A 19,878-nucleotide genomic window follows, 5' to 3' on the forward strand; every position below is an offset into this window, starting at 1 on the left:
ATCTATGACAGTCTTTGGGGTACTTTGTCTAAATGGTGTTCAGAGGTCTTTTTACGGTCTTATGCGAGGGATGCAAAGTCCTAGAGTTTCTATGAGAAGGCTGTCTCCTCTTGTTAGCTGTGCCACTTTATGTGGTCAATTGGCACTAATTAAGGCTATCAGATGCCAAGTTCTTAATTTGGTCCTCTCACTTCTCACTTTTTAGGAGTTTTCATCTCAAGGGACCAGTTGTACATTCCCTGGTTCCTTTCTGGAACATTCCTCTGGTTTTAAATTGTTTGCAGGAACTGCCATTTGAGCCTTTTATAGCTTTATCCTTAATTCTTTGTTACTTTCAAGATATACTTTTTAGCAATAACTTCAGGCAGACTGCTAGAGCTCTTCTGTGCCTTGGTATTTTACTGAGATTTGTTCAAGATTAGGTGGCCCCAAGACCGGATCCATCCTTTCTTCCTAAAGTGTCTTCCTCTTTCCATCTTTCTCAAGAGATGATCCAATTCCCTGCTCTGCTCTGGGATCAATAAATCCTGTGGCATACTTTAGATTTGGTGGGGTCTCTCAGCATCTACTTAGAAAAGACAGCCCCTTTCAACATGGTGGATTCTTTATTCATCAAAGTATTAAAGGACTGAGAGACATTTGCATAGCAGATGAATGCCCACCTATCTTTTGGCTCAGCTCTCCCTTCTGCAGTGCATTAATGTGGCAATAGTCTCATAAATTCTGTAAATAAATTCACTTGGTGTAGCTCTGATTTTCTGTGTAAAGCAATTTTTTTCACAATACGTTTGGGTATACTCTCATTTAGTCACAAGTGTGGCAAGGAAGACAGACAAGTTAAGAAATGACTCGGTCACTCACTGGTAAACTTCATTATTCTGAGTCCTAGTCTTCATCGCCATAGTCCTATATTTTGTCCCTCCCCAATGGGAGAAACAGCAACAAATTGAGGGGCTTATTTATTAAAGGGATCATTTACAAGCCCTGTGCACTGCTGGGATGTAATTCTTAATGTTGCTCGGGTGGTGCACACTACATAGCCATATCTACGAGACCACGTAAGGCCACCCTTCATGGCTTTTCATGGCCTCATAGATATAGTGTGAGGCAATGCGTAGACTTGCGCCGGTTGCCTCACACTGCTATAGGGAGGCGTGCTTTGGGGTTATGGTGGGTGTTCCCATGTAACATCCATGGCATTTGACACATTCCTACAATTACAACATGATGTAAAACTGGGAATTCATCAAAAGCCTATGCCTCCCAGGGGTGGTGTAACAGTTGTTTTTGTGAAGGAAGGTGGCTCTTCCTGCATGAACCTGATTTCAACAAAGGCACCCTTGCACCATGGGGCAAAGGCGCCTGTGTTGGAGCTAAGCAGCTATTTGTGAACCGCATAGTAAAAGAGTACAGGAATACACAGTATCTCATAGATGTAGTGTATTCCTGCCCTTTTCTTTTGACATAGGGCAGCGCAGCACAGCAGGAAGGCTTGCGGCACTGCCCTGAGCCAAAAATAAGTAAATGATGCCCTCAGAGATTTGCATCGACCTTGCATCACACAAAGGGACGAAGTGCAACATAAAACTTATAATGAGATTCGCAATCCATGTAAAGCCACCTTGTGCTGCCCTGGGTGGCTTGGTAAATTTTGAATAATGCAAGGCAGCGCAAATCGCTGCCTTGGCTTACTCTGCCACAGTGAAGCTTTCCATGGGTGAAGCGTGGGTGAACTCACACATCCACCCATGGATTCTGAAGCATTCCCAGATTTACCAATACTGTTAAATCTGGCAAATTGTCAGAATGCTACCCCTTCCCAGGGGAGGTGTAACGAGGAGAAATTGCTTTATTTCACCTCGTTTTTTGCAATGAGTGCAATGAATACCATGCACGCTGTAGTCTAGAGGTTGCTCATGGTGTTCAAGAACCATTGTTATACCATTGTGGTATCAGGGACCTACGGTCATGATATATTTTAAAAATACATTTTGGAAATCACTTGTGATAACTTTCGATTTGTCTTATATCTAATGAATTATGTTGCAAATAAAATGTTTTGTAAGTTTGTTAAATAGAATAAATATAAATTATACAACAAAGCACTACAGTATGTGTTATAGATCGTGTGATGTTTAACAATTTTCATAATAATTGCTTTACTCCCCCAAAAATCAAATTCATTTTTTTAGAGCAGAACAAAATTATTTCCAAAGGGCAATGTTAAAGTAGTATTTTGCTCCTTTTACCTCGCCGTATTCTCATTAAACCTGGCTGTCTTTTATCTATGTCCTTTGTAGTCCATGGGCCTCATTTATCAGGCCGTGCGTCACTTTTACGCCGCCGGTGCGTCACTTTTTGTGACGCACCAGCAGCGTAAAAAATGTGCTTTGTTGCACCATATTCACAAAGTGACGCATCTAGGTAGATGCTTCACTTTGTAAACACCTGCGCTACATTATACCTGCAAGACTCTCTCCTAGCAGTGCTGCGGCAGAATGAGTACAATAGTCACAATGATATCTAGCATCACAAACGCCATGAATCCAAGAGTATGGTCACATTTGTGACACACTCCAGCAATGGGTCACTTTTGCGCCATACAGATACGTCAGAAATACTGACATATCTGTAACTCCTTGCGCAATGAGGCTTCATACTGTGAATATGACGCATCATTGGTGTCGCAAGGAGGGAGCAGTGAAAAGTGACGCATCGCTGTTTTCACTCAGCGATGCGTCACTTTTCATAAATGACGCCCCTAATATTTTTAAAACACAGATCTCCCAGAATATATTTTTTTAATATTTTCAAACGCACCTCATGGAATAGTATTTAAAGCATTTGAGTATACCTTTTTAACTTTTACCCACTGCGGGACTCATTTATGAGCCCCCTTGCGCCGCCTTAGGGTCACTTTTTGTGACTATCCTTGGCGCAGGAGCCTGCTCCATATTTATGAGACAGCACTAAGCCACTTTTTTTTGTCTTAATGCTGACTCGTAAATATCTTCCCTGTAACACAGTTTTCTGCATTAAAGAGACGTGTAATGGATGTTGCAGGGGACGTTACCAGCAACATCCATGGCTTCTTGACACTACCTCAGATTTACGAGAAATCATAAATCTGAGGCAGTACCAAAAATGTATGTTTTTGTGCAGGAAGGTTTCCTTTCCTGTAAAAAAATTATCATCCCAGCAATGCAGGCCCCCTTGCACCATGGTGCAAAGGTGCATGCGCTGACGCACAGCAGCCCATTGTGCCCCGGAGCAGGAGAAAAGGACAGGAATGCACTGTATATGATAGATACGGCGCATTGCTGTCCTTTTCTTTTGCTCTAGGGCAGTGCAGCAAGAAGGCCTATGGCGCTTCCCTACGGCAAACCTCATAAATGAGGCCCTGGATTTATTATTGACTGGGTCCCGATCCGTGGCGTGCGTGCTACATAGGGCTTGATAGTGCTGCTACTTAGGCGCAGACTAGCATATCGTATATAGCATATCACAACATATCGTCCCTTCAGCATCTTGAAAGCCATGCATAGCATGAAGTTGGGGAGTTCTTGAGTACATCCCCTTGATTCCACCAATTATTTTCATTTAAATCAGATGCTAATTACGGCCTCAATCATGTGTTTCAAAACCCCTTTCGAAAATCGATTCAAGTCCTGGGAATATTCATTGTTGGGTGAGTGATGTTTCCAACTCAACAGCTGAAGATATGCAAACATGTTTGTGCTTTGCTGATCTCAACCACTCCATTCCCTTTTTCCAAATGCATCTAAAATATTATCATTTAAAAAATTACTAAATAATATTGAGGTTATCAGTCACCTGACCCTCCTGGTTTTTTCTATCTAAAAGATGAAATCCTTTTATGCATAGTCTAATTTATTTCAGATTTCGCCATATTCTGGAATTCTTGAAATTCTTTTTCAGTTGAGCACGACGTCTAGGTAGGTAAGCATTCATCAAACCTCGTGCATTTATGCTTTAAATATATTTTTCTTCAGTTGTACAGTATAACAGATAGAATCATTATGTACATTAAGGTTGACACCACATTTGAAGGTCAGCGCACAACGTGTGCTGCTAAGCAGTAATGACACAATACCTAACCATTGCTGTATGTTGACCCAAGATCACAAGTGATTCATGGTGGTGTGTCATCCGGGAGATGAATCAAATTACGTACTTGCAATTTCCAAAGTTATAGGTCTGTCTGTAGTCTTTCATCATCTAGTCAGTTTCATGTTTTATCTCTTCTGCTGATGTCCATTAAGCGACATCGTGAATCCAGTTCTTTATCTCAGGGTCTCTTGTTCATAATAGCTACCTGCGTTGGCACTAAGCAGCACGTTGTGCGCCAGTGCAGGGAAAAGACAGGAATGCACCGTAGTATGTTAAATATGGCACATCTCTGTCCTCTCCCTATTACGCAGAGCGCAAGTGCTGCGTGATTTTTTCACACATGTGCCTCATAATTTATGGCATATATCATATCTGATTCAAATTCATTAGATGAATGCCTGCTTATATTAACAGCATGTCACTACAAGTTATACTTGTTAGAGTTAAGATTTTCTCACCTTTTGGTTCACACCTCTTTTTTAATTGGTGGTATGGGTGTTAATGTTGTTTTAACAAAAGTTAGGACAGGCCTGTATTTTTACGTGCAGAGTTCTCCACCCACAGTCATAAACATACTATTAACTTGTAGTTTGTGAATACCCCAAAAATGTTTCCTTGCTGCCCTGGTTTGCTTTACCTTTTAAAAAACAAGCCTCTTTGTCTGATCGATTTTCACTTGCATGGTGCTATCCCTTGGAGAACCTATCACAAATTCTTGACTGCTTTAGTTGATTTATGTCACTGGTCAATATCCAATATATGTTTAATGTTAAAAAAATCAGTTCATTGCCATATATGAAATTTAAGGGTTGTACCATTTGACCCTCAGGATTTCAAACCTATGTCTGAATGAACTACTGTGTTTTGTTAGAATATACATGTGTCCTAGTTTCTAGGAGTACCGGGATGCAGCGTACTTTATATTTCCATTTCTATAAGATAGCACAGTTGCTGACCCCAAGCCTACATCTATGCAAATGAGTGAATGCCCCCTTAAGATAGCACTCTGCTATATGTGTGACAGCACTATCTGTATTACAGAAGGGGTTGCACAAGTGTCTACGGCCCTTTCTGTAATACAAAAGTGCCCCAGCATAGAAAGTAGATGCACATGAATGTTGTGCCCTCAGGGAACTTATGTAATATCGGTCCTGAGGTCTCAAGTTTGCACCCTCAGATTTCAATATTGAATAACAAAATCAGTTTTTTTTCCGAACGATTTTTCCACCTTCTGCTTGCAAAATGTGCTGCCAAGTACCATGTAATTTCAAAGTTAGGTGCTAATAGCAGTCTTGTGGGTCTATGTTTGTTGTAGTGTACCATCCGGTAATGCTTTGTGTTGGCAGACTCACCATTCGGCCACACTGGCATTTTCCTGGTGGGCTGCAAGCTGGAATGGGTTCCATGGCCCAACTATGCACTTAAAGCCCTCCTCTACTTGCAGCCTACTGCACAGTAGGGTTGGTTTGAATATTTTTGACAGTGCTGGCTTGGGATCTCAGTCCAGCCCTGATGCTGTTTCTCACTTTAAATAGAAAGTTGAAGCAGGGCAAGTCAACTTGTCAAAGATTCATTATCTCATCCCAGAGGATTGGCGTTCAGTTCGTCTACTGTCTATATTTCAAGCCAAAAGGTGATCTGGACTGTGGATGAACGTAAACAGCTTGCATTATTCACTACTGTGAGCTGTATGCTCAAACTTGACGGATGCTGTACATTATCAGTTGGTTCGTAAAAAAAGGACACAAAGAATACGGTAGGAAATCCATTTATTCAAAGTCAATATATTTCCAAGTAAGGGATCCCTGGAATACAATCTGCAAACGCAACAAGCCCCTTTTAACCTATTTTTCATGAAACCTCAAAAGATATTTCTGAATTGTAAAAATACAGCTTATGAAAATATTCTCAATATAGAAATATTTTTCACCAACTAACCTGAGATAATTAACCATGAATATAATATGTATGTATTTTACAAGGCAAGAAAAAATATGCAATGCATGTATCAAGAAAATGCTCGCCACTGCTTTGATATCTATCTTATATTGTTCACGGTTGTTTAATTTCTATTCAGTGCAGCGATTTTAAACAACTGTTCTGGAAGCATTCGTCATTTTCTCGAGCTGGACTTCATCAGCTTTTACGTCAATTGGATTTAAGTAGGCGTGTTGTGCAGGGTCCTCATCATTCTGAAGCTTTGCGAAATTGACGAACACCTATAAAAGGTAAATAAAATGCTCCATTAGTGGGAAGTATCTTACAAATAGAGAACAGTATGTTTATTGTAAAATATAAATCAATACCAAATCAAATGCACGCACTATGTTATTTGCATTTCATGCGTATTGGCCTGACTACTAGTTAGATGTATTTCCATGCAGAGATTCCCCGTGGCTGGAATTACCGTTACTGGCTGGCACCTCGGCATGGAACCACGCATATTACGAGTTTGACCCCTCAGAATCAGAAATAACTATAGAGAAATGGAATTAATGGGCAAAATTCTGAATAGGGTTCCCTATTCTCAGTGGTTTGTACTACCAGTAATCGATCATCTGCTGTGCGAAGGGGAAAAGTGGGCAGGGGCGGCTCTTCCACTAGGGCAGAGGAACCTCGGCCCACTGCTTTCTCACAGTGCGAGAAGCAGAAACATAAAACGGTAATAACTTTCAGTTATTACCATTTTATGTCTGGTTGTGGCCGGGCCGGCGGGTGGGTGGGGCTGTTCTGTGAGCAGCCTGGGGAGGAGTGGTGTGTCCACTCCCACTCCTGAGGGTGCAGTGACTGTTTGGTCAGCGCTCTGGGGCCATCCAAACCGGTCATGCGCACTTTGATCTTCTCCATAAGCCGCTACTGCTTACCCATAAGCCCGAGGCTGGGCGGCATCCCCACTAATCACAACGCTGATGATTGCAGCGTTCTGATTGGCTTAGGGGAGGATGTCTGGCTGCCTGCTTCCTGTTCCATAATTATTAAATTAAGCACCACTCCCCCTACGCAACACCCCACACCCCCACCCGTGAGACACGCCATCCGTGACTACAAGTGGGAGCAGTGGTAGGGGAGCAAAGGGAAAAATAGTTTTGGCATTGCAAGTTTCCCTTTTGCCACACAAAAACCTTGGCATGACTGGGGACTTTGAAATTGTAGGAAGGCTCTCCAACAAATTTCTGACATTGCTCTCCTTTCAGTATGGGAAAGGGAACGGATCACCCTAGCTATGGTCAGAGTAGAGAAAGACCTCTCTCCATATAACTTGTTTTTTACCTGTGGGCAAAAAGATTTTTCACATTCAACTGCCCTTCTCACTGTACTTAATTGTATGCTATGTATAGTTTACCACACAGGAATATGCACCCTAGAAAAAGTATTGTGGCAGCTGCAATAGTAAGTCTGGAAGTCTGCGCCTCGTCTGCCTTTCCAGGTGTACTATACACCTGTTATGCATATTAGAAAACGGTATACTCAGGTGGAGTACTAGCCATTTGACAATAGTTTAAAATGTTTATTTGTGAATTGGGCCAGATATGTATTAGATGCCGACATGTAGTTGGTTACATTTAGGAGCCTTTTTACATTTCACCTTTTAAGAGAAAAAAGCAAACAGTCAAAGATTGAATTTGGGATATAGGCCCTTAAACGTTTTTAACATCACTCAGTTGAATCGGGATCAGATCTGATCAGCCACACAACACCCATTGGGCTGAGAGGGCTTTACTCCCCCCCACCTCTTTGAGTCTCTTCGGGCTGAGATGACCCTGGATGTCAAGTACGATGGGGCTGTTCTGACCTGCTCGTTTATAGTACATCGTTTGTTGTCGCCCCATTCCACCTGCTAGTTCTGGCCTTTATGCCTACTCGTGCAATCTACATTACATAAAAAAACAAAGTAAGGTGATAAGAACACCCCTTTTTTTAAAATTGGAAAGTGAAATAAATCACACAGGCTTCTGAATTAAGGACATAGGCTTGTTCTGAATTTGTTTAAATTGAGCTATCTTGATACTTTGTGTGTTTATACAATTGAAGTGGTGCAATCTAGGTAGCCTACGGACCCAAGCCTCCTTTAGTTTACCTTTTTTATTGTAAAGACATAGAGCTATACAAATTATAGCTTTTCCTAATTAATGCATGATGTCATGTTATTTGTTGTGGGTATTCAACTATAAAGTGTTTATTCAAGTGCACCTTAAGTGGTGCACTACTGTCTTACTGCATTACCAGAAATAGGGATTATATAGTCCCATATTGCAGCAGGAAGCTTCAAATCCCCTCATGAGGAGTTCACAGCCACAAAACATGTTTGCCTGTTGCTTCAAAAATCCTTGCACTATGCCTTTCTCTAATAGGAACTTTGTATTAAATGAATGACAACGATAAATGACAAATTGAGTACAACATAGTACACAGATGTTCAGCCTCAACGTGAGTTCTTTGGTTAGAATGAATCTACCTTAGTTTGACAGAATGTATACTCATTAAAATAAATGTACATTTGTTTAGACTCAGTCCCTATGTGCAAGATTGTTAAGGAAGTGGACTGCCTACCAGTTTCTTTATGCAATGCCATATTGTGGTCCCTATATAATAACCATAGCTACCGAATTTGCTTTGGTAATGGCTATGTAGAGTGCTATGTTATACTGTAGCATTTATATACCAGTTTTCTAGCCTTAATGATGACTCAAAGTTCTTTTGGGGCGTTCGAGTAAGCATCTACGTAGGTTATGATACATGGCTGTTAGAGTCTGTGTCTGTTGTAAGTTATTTGGAGCAATGTGTGAGGTTCAGACGCTTGCTCCAAACATACAGTAGTAAATGTGTGGCTGATCTTATCATGGCATGAAGATGCTGTATCAGGACAATCAAGAGACACCACTTTCACGTAGGTATATGAGGTCCGTATAGAAGTAAAATGGGGCAACCATACGAAACTGTCTGACACCTCTGTGAGAAGGTGGGTTGGTATATGCTGTCCAGTAGTTAAAGTGGGCACCTTGTACCAGGCCACCCGACCCTTATGATGTATGAGATCAAAGATAACCTCATTGAAAGCTATCCTAATGGTAGCTATGGAGCAGCCTTCAGGCTTAATCTTGAAGGAATGTAAAGCAGCTTGGTTTACCAGAATATCACCTCCTGAATGACTAAATGAAAGGAGAACCACAAAGTAGTTATGTTAAAACATGTATTTATTAATATAAGTATCTCTACTAATCTCTGCACGAGATTAGAACATAAAGCACACAATACTGTAACAATAGAAAATGTGTAAATAGCAGAATATACAGCGTGCTCCAGGGGGAGACCGAACCATGTACTAAAAAAATGGCATGACAATCGCAACTCACCTACACCTAACTTAAGGCATCCATTCGAGTTTCTTACTCGTTTTGACAAAATGAGGAAAAGTTACTAAGTGTGTACGAGCTTCCGGACTACATTTCCCGGCACGCTCATCGTGTCACGCGATAGATTCATGCAACACTGAGCAGAACAAGGAAGCAGAGAAAAACAGACGCGCCGACCCGTCCGGTACCTCCCCGAGACGGCCCAGAGGGACGCTCGGAGTACCGACGGGAAGGTAAGAGTAATCTATTCTAATTTAAAACTGCTAGAGTACTCACGTAGATGGGGATATGAATAATACAAGCGGTCCGTTATTATGAAACTCTTAGCTGTAATCGCCACGGACATGCTAGAAGCGCTGATAAGTATGACTCGCAGGGACATTCTTTCCGATTAATTGTCCGCAGATGTAGGAGTCAACTCTTGGTCTAAGAATCGGAGCTAGATGTCAAGATTGTCTTGAAAACATGCGAATGCGCAAGCTTTAATCCGAGACATCTATTTTTCACAAGATTGGGCACACCCCAGGTCAGCTATGTGACGGGGTGGTGTTGCAATTGTTTATCAGTGACTGGATGGGAATGTTTCTACCTTCAACATAGAATAGTTGCAAGGCACAGGTGACCGAATTGTGTCTATCGAATATAGCTTCTAGAACATCCCGAGAGATTACGGGGCATCTATGCTAGATATCTTATCATAGATACGAAGCTAAAGAACACAGCAGGCTTAATAAGATCAATGAGCCCGAATGAGGTAAAAAGAGCAGACAATCTGTCTGGTGGCTAGAGGAGATGAGGCTGTCTAGGAGATTGAAAGGCCGGTGTTCCCGGCATGGTGATTTTTCCTCAAGCACTCAAGTTTTAAACAACGTTGTTGAGAGGCTAGAGTTTACAAAATAACTAGTCTTGATCATTGTTGCTTGTTTCTAATAGAGCGGTGCTCTTGCTACCTGAGCCGCAGCCAGATGAGGCACAGCCTTTACGTCCTACCAATTAGGTAAGTGGACGATGTCCTAATAAAAAGGCTGAGTACACTATTGTTGGGTACTATAGGTACAAAATGATGAATGCATGTACCTACCACTAAACGTGAAGTGACTCTACAATTACCAATGTGTTTTTGTTTTTCCTTTTTTATGTGTTGTTGTGTTTGTCTGATACACTGACTTGCTCTACCCGGACGCCATCTCCTTTAGCAAGGACGAATATTCTACAAAGACGTCCAGGTGATATCTTTAAGTTTATTTAAATATTTAAACACATTACTTTCATCACTATGCAGTAGCGAAGTTATGGTCCTGAAGAAAGCAGCGGACACCTTCTGAGGTCCATTAACTGCAGAAACATGTTGACCTTCAACATCAATATAGCAGATATTTGTTCAAAACTGCTATGATTCCGCACTGGTTTTTAGATTTGGAAATATGAGAGACACCTTATAAAGTTGCTTAGCTCTCTATTATCCAATTTTTATATTCCTTCACACATTTCACGCACTGCTTTTCAGTCACCTCCAAAAGGTTACATTACCCATACTCCTAGTTACTTTGGGATATTCATATATACACTGTGCAATTAAAACTAATGCAAGTGTTTTCTCCTTGGTGAAAGGATTCCCAAATGATGACAAGGGCGGAACCGAGAGATGACTGATGGGTACTTCTTCACCTAAAGAAGTACCTAGCACTGGAGTTACCAACTCATTTCACTACGTTTTTACTCAAGACTAGGTCAGTGTCAGTCAGTCAATTATCTTTATTCGATTATTAAAAATCATAAAAGAACGAGCAAAATTACAGATCAACCATTTCATCAGAGCACAAATTTTACAAATTTTAAAACAGACAATCATTATACAAAAACGCTAAGTTTACAATGAAACATACATAAATATTTAAAAAAGATAAAAAGAAGGGCTTATTAAAACACAACTCATTCGAATAAATGAGAAAAGAGGAAATTCATTTTTCAGAGATAAAGTGCCTGTGCCTTGTACGATGCTTATTCAAACGTACTCCTGCAACTAGGAAACTAGCAACAGAGAAAACTACCTTAACATTGTGAAGAAGTTGCAAAAACAACAGGGCTGGTTTTACCTGAATAAAGCCCTTATTACGTAAAATGGGAAGCGAATACCTTTTTCTGATCTCAATGTAATGTCCGCAAAACATGATAAAGTGCATCGTGTCCTGTGTTGAAAAATTGTCACAGTCACATGGTTCAGCATCATCAGGTCTAGTCCAAGAACTAAAGTTGCCCAGTGTAAAATGAATTAAATCAAAACGAAATCTCGTTAAGAGAAAGCGATGATAAGAGTTTGTTACCAGAAGGAGATATGGTTCCATTCCTGGAACAGAGGAAAGCATACAGTATTTCCTTACCATGTTTTTTTTTAGCTCAGTTGCTTCCCTCTCCAGGGCATATAAATTTGTCAGAGTGTTTTTGACTAATTTTAAATCTTCATAAATTATTCCATCTGGAGATGAGAAGAGCTCCGGTCGGCCTGCTAAAGTAAGCTGCGTTTTCACATATCTTACCCATGGGATATTAAGGGCTCTATCCAGGGCTAAACAGTCTTTTAGGATAATGTGATTTAAGGTAAGCTCCTGGTTAAGCCAAGTTTTTATCCAACCAATCACTGGGGCTAGTTTTAAAATATCAGATATATAGCCCAGACCTAACTCTGTATGCAATGCAAAGGTCGGAGTAGATTGGGGAACAGAAAGCAGAGATCTCCAAAAATTATTTTCTACTTTCTGTATTTTAGTGGAACCAATATGTCCCCAGATAACAGAACCATACTGGGCTACTGACAAACATTTTGCTTTGTAAACTTTGATGATGCTTTCCATGGGACGGGCGCCCAGTTTTTTAGCAAAACCTAGCAGCCCTGCGGCCGCTCTAGCGACAGCGCTGCTTTTAACCAAAAGCTGGGGGCCCCAGGTGCCCTTTTCATCAAAAGTCACTCCTAAGTATGGGAAGGAAGGGACTCTCTTGACCTCCTTCCCCGCACAGTAGAATGTTAACGACTTTCTTTTCCTGCCTGCGGCTCCAGCAATCATTACATGTGATTTTTCGGTATTAATTTTCATGTCCAGCGATGACATAAAAAGTCCAAAGGATAAAAGAAGTTTGTTTAACGCCACTCCAGAACGTGCCAATAGGACGGCGTCATCCGCGTACAGGAGGACAGGTATCTTTGTCTCACCTGCACGCGGGATGTCACTATGGGATGTTGTCATTACTGCCTCAAGGTCATTAATGTATAAGGTAAAGAGGAGGGGGGCAAGTATACACCCTTGCCTAACCCCCCTCTCTGACCTAAAGTGACAAGTGCATCTTCCTTCCCTAGTGACTCTGACTGAGGTCATAAGATCTTTATGTAGCTCAGCTAAATATTCGACCAAAGGGGGGTCAAGACCCATGGCCAAGAGGATCCTCCACAGCTTTGCCCTGTTAACCAGGTTAAAAGCTGAGGAGAGGTCCATGAAGGCCATGTATAATGAGCCCCCCTTGGCGATTACATATTTATTTAAAATTAATTCTAGGTTAAGGCACTGATCTAAGGTTCCTCTTTTGGCTCTAAAGCCATATTGTGCGTTAGATAAAATGCCCTTACTTTCTAAAATCAAAGTCAATCTACCTAAGAGGACTCTCCCCAGGATTTTAACACTCGAGTCGATGAGGGAAATAGGCCTATAGCAGGCCGGATCTGTCCTCTGACCTTTCTTAAAGATCGGCACAATGGTCGAATTTGCCCAGCTAGAAGGGAAAGTAAATTCCCTTGTAGCATTAAAAATGTTAGTTAGGATCTTTGAACTTAGTTCAGAGGCGCTCTTAAAAAAGTCTGCGGGGACCCCATCTGGTCCTGGTGCCTTTCTGCAGAGTGTATCATTAATTGCTTGTTTTACCTCCTCCTGAGTAAAGGGAGGGATATGAGTTGACAATTGTGGAAGAGATATTTCGCATACTGTAGTGGTATGAGTACAACTATAAATATTGCTAAAATGTGTCACCCACTGTTCATCTGGGATAATGCAGTCAGCTCTCTGATTATCTAATCCCACGAAATATGGGTGATTTATGACTGCCCAAAATTTGGCACTATCTTTCTGTGTCTCCGGCAGTAACAAATCATTCCAAGCTTCGTCTCTTATCTCAGATTTCCTCTTCCTGATAGCTAGGTTATATTGTTTCCTTAATGACGCTATCAACACTCTGTCTCTAGGTTTGTTCTTTAGGGCTTTAAGGAGAGTAGAATGGGCCTAAGAACAGTTTGTTTCGAACCATTTGGGGCCCTTTGGCTTATTAGACTTTGCCTTTACAGTCAGATCTAATTTAACTTGGTTACAGATAACACTAAAGGCCTCGACCATAGTAGCGCTAGTATTTTTATTATCCAAACAGATGGCAACTTCGCCAGCGACTTTGGCCAAAGTTTCCTGTAAAAAGGTTATTGGAGTGACTTGATCCCATTTAAGCCTTCGGTTTTAAACTTTTAGCACAAGATCTATCGCACACGATGTGTCTGTCTTCCTTTTTCCCAAGACTCCTTGAGCTGACATCTCTAAAATCACAGGATTGTGATCACTAAAAACAGAAGTTTCTACCTTATAAACAAATACTTCAGGCAGAACTTTAAAAGATACAAAAAAATAATCTATAATTGTGCCTGAATCATTGCCCACGTATGTCGGTAACCTTAGATCATTGGAACAGATACATGGTTCATAAAGGTTAAAGGTAGCCAAGAGCAATTCCAAAGCCTCACCGCTTGAGGTATGTTCAAAATGCGGCGGGGAGAAAGAAAACAATTCCTCTGGTTCCCTTTGACATCCCGCCTGGCATGGATGAATATTAAAATCTCCCATAAGGATCACCTCGTACCCATAGGAACTGTTCTCAGTGTGAGTAGATAAGAGATCCTCTAGGGATACCAAATGCTCGTTAGGAAATTGACTGGTCGGGGAATTATAAAAGTTAACAAGTAAAATAGGATGGGAGTTTGATAAAGTCAATTCAACCACTAAACAGTTTTTAAATTTAGACTTAATGTGTCTAGGTTTTCCTAGAATGTCAAGTGAAATATATACAGCCAACCCTCCCCTTGCTCTACCTGCTTTGCTGGGGTCTGCAGATACATAAAAATGAGAATAGCCATCTAAGGCCAAACAATCTAGCGTTTCCCACGTTTCCTGAAATGCAAGAATATCATAATTTTTGATTATGTCCAGCCAGTTCTTGTCTCTAAATTTATCTCTCAGCCCGGCAATGTTCCAACTCATAATTCTACAGCCCCTGGCGCTTACAGAAGACTGAGATGACGTACCAAGAGCGGGCTGTAGTCTCTCCACATCATTGTCTTGACTTGGCATAAGTCAATCATTTTGATCCATGGAAGATAGTGGCGCAAAACGGTTAAAAAGTTCTAAAGGCTGTGTAACAGGGTTAAGCATTAAAGGTTGATGACGATGAGCTGGTGCGTTGTTCCTTAAGTCTTGTCCCCATCTGAAGTGTGAGTCCCAGTTGGTATCCCACGCTGGAGCGGGAGTCCTTGGGAAAGATACATTTTCCTGTTCCCCATAAAAGAATTTCAAAGTGAGGGGGACCACAGTGCCTCTTCTTCTTTGGGGGGGAAAAATATTTGCAAGGATATTGGGAAGAACGTCTTGATTTGAAAAGCTCACCGCCACACAATCCCCTTTTAATTTTTTGGGCCGATTTCCCAGCCAGGGAACCCTAGTTGCTGATTTAATTACACTTGCTAAGTGATGTTTTCCTCCTGGAGCTAGCCGCACATTGCTTGTTAGCCAATGTAGGGCTTTGCTACAAAGTGAATTAGAACTTTCCGCTATGCCTTCTTCCAACGGGGGGACATTTGCGAGGACTAAGACCACAGGTGTGGCTTCAACAATAAATTGTAGGGGGTCCGTAGAAAAAGTTTGGGCTTGTACTTGTAATTGCGCTGGGGGAATATTAGCCGAAGGAGTTGGGTCTGTTGAAGAACATGCTAATAAATGACCCTCATTAGTAATGGCGGTCGAAATTGGCGGCGGTGGATTCTCCCCAAGCAGATCTATTCCATCTCCAGCGCCCATGTCACCCCCAGCGACGACTCCCCCAGAGTTATAGCCCAAATGATTGACTAACGTGGTAATATTTTCAAAGCCACTTTCAACTATGTTTTGGAGGCCGCCCAACTTCTTAACCTCTGCTTGCAGTTTGTCAATCTTAGATATGAGAGGTTTGACAATAGTGTTGATTTTAATCTCAATGAGATCTGCAATTTTATCAAATAGAGCTTCATCAAAAGAGCGGGCAGGTTGATTCTCAGCATGAATCACTTGTTTGCGTTTTGGGGTAGTAGCCCTCTTCCGTTTTGTACCTGAGCATAGCCCACCCCGCTTTGGGGGATTCTTTGTGCATTGACGTTTAGGTCTGGCTGCGTGCCCTATGGGAGATTGGTCAAGGGCGGAGGCCTGAGACTGTGTATCTTGATCGAAATCATTGTCATTATCGTTATCTGTAGTGCCCCCAGCAGGCAAACCCTCTGAAGCCGGGGTTGCATTATCCGGTGTGCCGGGTATAGGTTGGGAAGTAATGTCAACAAAGGTGGCTGTATTATGAGCATCTTGCATGCTAATGTCATCAGTCAAAGTAGTGACAAGTGTGGTTGGGGACAGGCAAAGCAAATCAGGAGATTGGCTCAGCCCCAATGACTCCCTCCTTTGCATGTTGATTTTCTGAACAGTCTGAATAAGATAAGTGTTAATCTTATTTTGCTGAACTCCGACAAGTTTTTTAGACATAGCTTAGTGTTTGAAAGCTATTGAAGTTGAACAACATATAACAATATAAGTCGAATCTTGAACAGGCGAGACTTACTTGAGGAATTTTCGCTGAAATAAATCCTGCAGCTTTTATGGCCCTGCCCCTGCCTCCTCCTGCCGATGAGGGCCGTAGAGGGCCCGCCCTTTGCCCGGGCTTCGCCCCGGGCATCCCGCGAAGCTGGACCTGCGGCGCTTTTGTGCGCCTCCCCTGGCGCCCTCGCGGTGACACAGCGCGCGCCGCCGCATAGGCTGCCGGGATTCGTAGTCCCGGAGCGGCGGCCCGTCCAAAGTGCAGGAAAGATGACTCTCGGCGGTGGCGGCGTGGGCTGTGAAGCCTTGCAAGCTGTGGCGTGTTGCGGCGTGATACAGGTAAGGTTTACCGTTTCCCCAGTGCTCCGCCGGTCCTGCGGCGCTTTTGTGCGCCTCCCCTGGCGCCCTCGCGGTGTCACAGAGCGCGCTGCCGCGTAGGCTGCCGGGATTCGTAGTCCCGGAGCGGCGGCGCGTCCAAAGTGCAGGAAAGAGGACTCTCGGCGGTGGCGGCGTGGGCTGTGAAGCCTTGCAAGCTGTGGCGTGTTGCGGCGTGATACAGGTAAGGTTTACCGTTTCCCCAGTGCTCCGCCGGTCCTGCGGCGCTTTTGTGCGCCTCCCCTGGCGCCCTCGCGGTGTCACAGCGCGCGCCGCCGCGTAGGCTGCCGGGATTCGTAGTCCCGGAGCGGCGGCGCGTCCAAAGTGCAGGAAAGATGACTCTCGGCGGTGGCGGCGTGGGCTGTGAAGCCTTGCAAGCTGTGGCGTGTTGCGGCGTGATACAGGTAAGGTTTAGACCACCAGTTACTCATTGTTTTGTATTACGTAGTAGTAGGGAATGTGACTGGGAATGGTCTTTAAATATTTTCCCTAGGACCCTCCTTTTACCGGTTTGTTTATTATTATGACCATCACGACTTCAACAGACACAGTGCCTAGAGCACATAGAATCACTGGGACTGCAAGGAACTACCCAGAGGAGTGACACAGGGAGCTCACGGAGGAGGGGTGCAGGGAGGAAACATGACTGGGTGCTCCGCACAACTGTACGGGAAAGTCGTTGTTGGAAAGTTAGAGTTTAAGGACACTCTATGAGGAGTTCAAGCAAACCTTATGGAACATAGGAGGTTCTAGAGCCAACCCACCAGTGAGTACCACAATACATGTATTACCTTTCCAAGAGGAGCCGGGTGCATAGGTGTCAAGTGGTATCGGAAACCCTCGCTGTTTTCAATGGAGAGCTGCAAAGAAGTACTGCTGCCAGGAAGGCGAAGAGTGCCCGGTGGAATACAAGCCTGGTTTCAAGGTGAGAGAGACCTAAAAGCAGAGAAGACAGAGTCTGGGTCATGGCAAGTGACCAGGGGCTCGGTAGTGAAATGCCCACCGATGTTGGGTGCTTCAGGTGTGAAGAAGGGATGCTTGACTCTGCAACCACAGGGACCAGGAGACGTCATGGACGACCAGGGTCCAGAGGGGAGCTGTCCCACGAAGGATGTCGAGTGCTGAGGGGTTGATGTCCGGCTGGAGCACCAACAATGCTTGGCAAATGCAACCCACGTGGTCTGAGGAAACAGGTTACGGTGTGGACCAGCAAGATCAAGGGGACTCTCCAAGCAATGAGAGTCAGGGCACGTCTGTAGCAACCAGGAAAGCCCAAGAACAAACAAGGTGACCCTCGCCAGGACCCACAGGCCAACGGACCAGGGATTGCGAGGAGACCTCAAGCAAGTTTGCAAAGCACCAGCCCACGGAGCACTCGGTGAGTGGAGGCTGGATATTTTCAGTGCAAATACTTCACGGGTCAGGACTACATGGAGTCCAATGCACAAGCTCAGGGATCGCCAAAAAGCCTATGCACTTTTCAAATGTACGTGGTTCACAGGGGTTCAGGTTGCACGGCCCCCACGAGGGATCCTGGTCTCAGAATCGCTGAGAGGTCAGATCTACCTCAGGGACCTTCTGGAACCCACCTCCAGTGTTGCTGAAATCTTCAGAGTCCGCAGGAGCTCTGCAGAAGCAAACCGGTCAGATGCATTTAGGTGCCTGCTGCTGCTGCAAGGGAGTAACTCTTTTACTCCAAGTGAGCTTCTTCAGTCATGCAATCGTAGTGCAGGCAGTCAAAGTACTTGGTTTCTTCTTAGCAGAATCTTGTCCAGGTAAAATCTAAAGTCCTGTAGTCAGGTAACCCACTTTATTCCCATGGGAAGCGGTTGAACGGATTCTGTGGACCCTCATAGATGAGGGGAAGGACAGAGGGGAGCCAACACCCATGTCCTTGGTCAAGTTGCATACCAGAGCAAGAGTCAATGGCTCCCAGAACTGGTTTGAGCTGAACTATGCACAGGGACACCAAATGTGCCCCAAGTGCAGACTTTCTGGCACTCCCAGAGTGCATCCACCCAGCCCCAATATACTAAATCCCATATGGGACGTGGTCACACCTCCCTGTGACAGGATGCCTATTGTCATGCCTTCCTCTGCTCGAGCTTGGCTCAGCAGCGGGAGAGCAGAATCATGTCTATGGCTGGCAGCATCCATTTTGTGCTGCCCAGGTTGAGAAAGCTGGTACCAGTTAGACCGGTGACCCACAGTAGTGGTCCTAGAAGGGTGGGATCATACCTCCACACCAGTTACAGATACCAAACACAACATGTTTTAAGCAGCCGTTTTAAAGTTAGCATTTACCGTGAGGTCATAATGCACTTAAACATATATGTCTGGCTGCATCACACACAACCCCAGAGAATGGTCTCCGAAGGCTTTAGAGGAGCTCTGCTCATGCAGGGGCACCCTCTCACGTAAAACCCAGCACCCTGCCTTCAGAATTGATAAGGCTTGCCAATGGGGTGACTGATAGGTTTTTGACTGTAGTGATTTAGATAGATATAAGTGGACATATATCTCAGTAAGTGGTGCAAACACCATCTTACAAAGTCTGCAGTAGCAGGCCTGTCATGTTATTTTGTATGGCCTCTCAGGGGTGGCATAATACATGCTGAAGCCCATGGGAGGCCTCTGAGGTGCCTATGCCCTGGGTACATGGTGTACCATATACTGGGGACTGATAAGGGTACCTTAGTATCCAATCTGTAGTGTACCTAAAGTACACATATAATACTTTAAGGGAGAAAGCAGATACACTGGGGTCCTGATTAGCAGGATCCCAGTCAGACTAGTCATAAACAGTAATACAACAAGTGGGGGTAACCATAAGAAGCAGAGCCTACTTTCCTACAACCTCTTATACATGAGCCTCTAAGGCCCCCGCTGGAACAGAAGAGGCAACATCCGAGTATTTTGTTGGGATTGTTATTGATGTATTTTCTTGTGTTTTTAATCCCTTGGCCGCGGCGAGGGGGGCCGCGCGACGCTGCCATGATGGTGATGGAACCACTCCGTCACCAGCCACGGGCGCGCTGTGCTTGTGACGGAGTGGTTCCGTCACGGCCCCGCCCACTCAAATGAACGCACCGCGCAGGCGCGGAATCGTGGCAGCATGGGCGGGGCGGCGTGCCGTGATGGAACCACTCCGTCATTAG

The 19,878-nt window shown here is 43.8% G+C and overlaps 1 protein-coding gene across 3 annotated transcripts in view; it reads right to left on the minus strand.

Annotated features, from left to right (window-relative positions):
* Window positions 1-5,883: 5,883 nt before the first annotated feature.
* The window catches only part of LOC144818798 (phospholipid-transporting ATPase ABCA1-like), a 3,252,877-nt gene continuing 3,238,882 nt past the window's right edge, over window positions 5,884-19,878 (minus strand). For all 3 annotated transcript variants that reach the window (XM_078676562.1, XM_078676560.1, XM_078676561.1), the window contains exon 50: window positions 5,884-6,350. In XM_078676562.1, coding sequence (XP_078532688.1) covers window positions 6,219-6,350 — 132 coding nt within the window. In that variant the 3' untranslated portion in view covers window positions 5,884-6,218. The remainder of the gene's footprint in view (window positions 6,351-19,878) is intronic.

The sequence above is a fragment of the Lissotriton helveticus genome, chromosome 2_1 (genome assembly GCF_964261635.1).
Source record: "Lissotriton helveticus chromosome 2_1, aLisHel1.1, whole genome shotgun sequence".
NCBI lineage: Eukaryota > Metazoa > Chordata > Amphibia > Caudata > Salamandridae > Lissotriton > Lissotriton helveticus.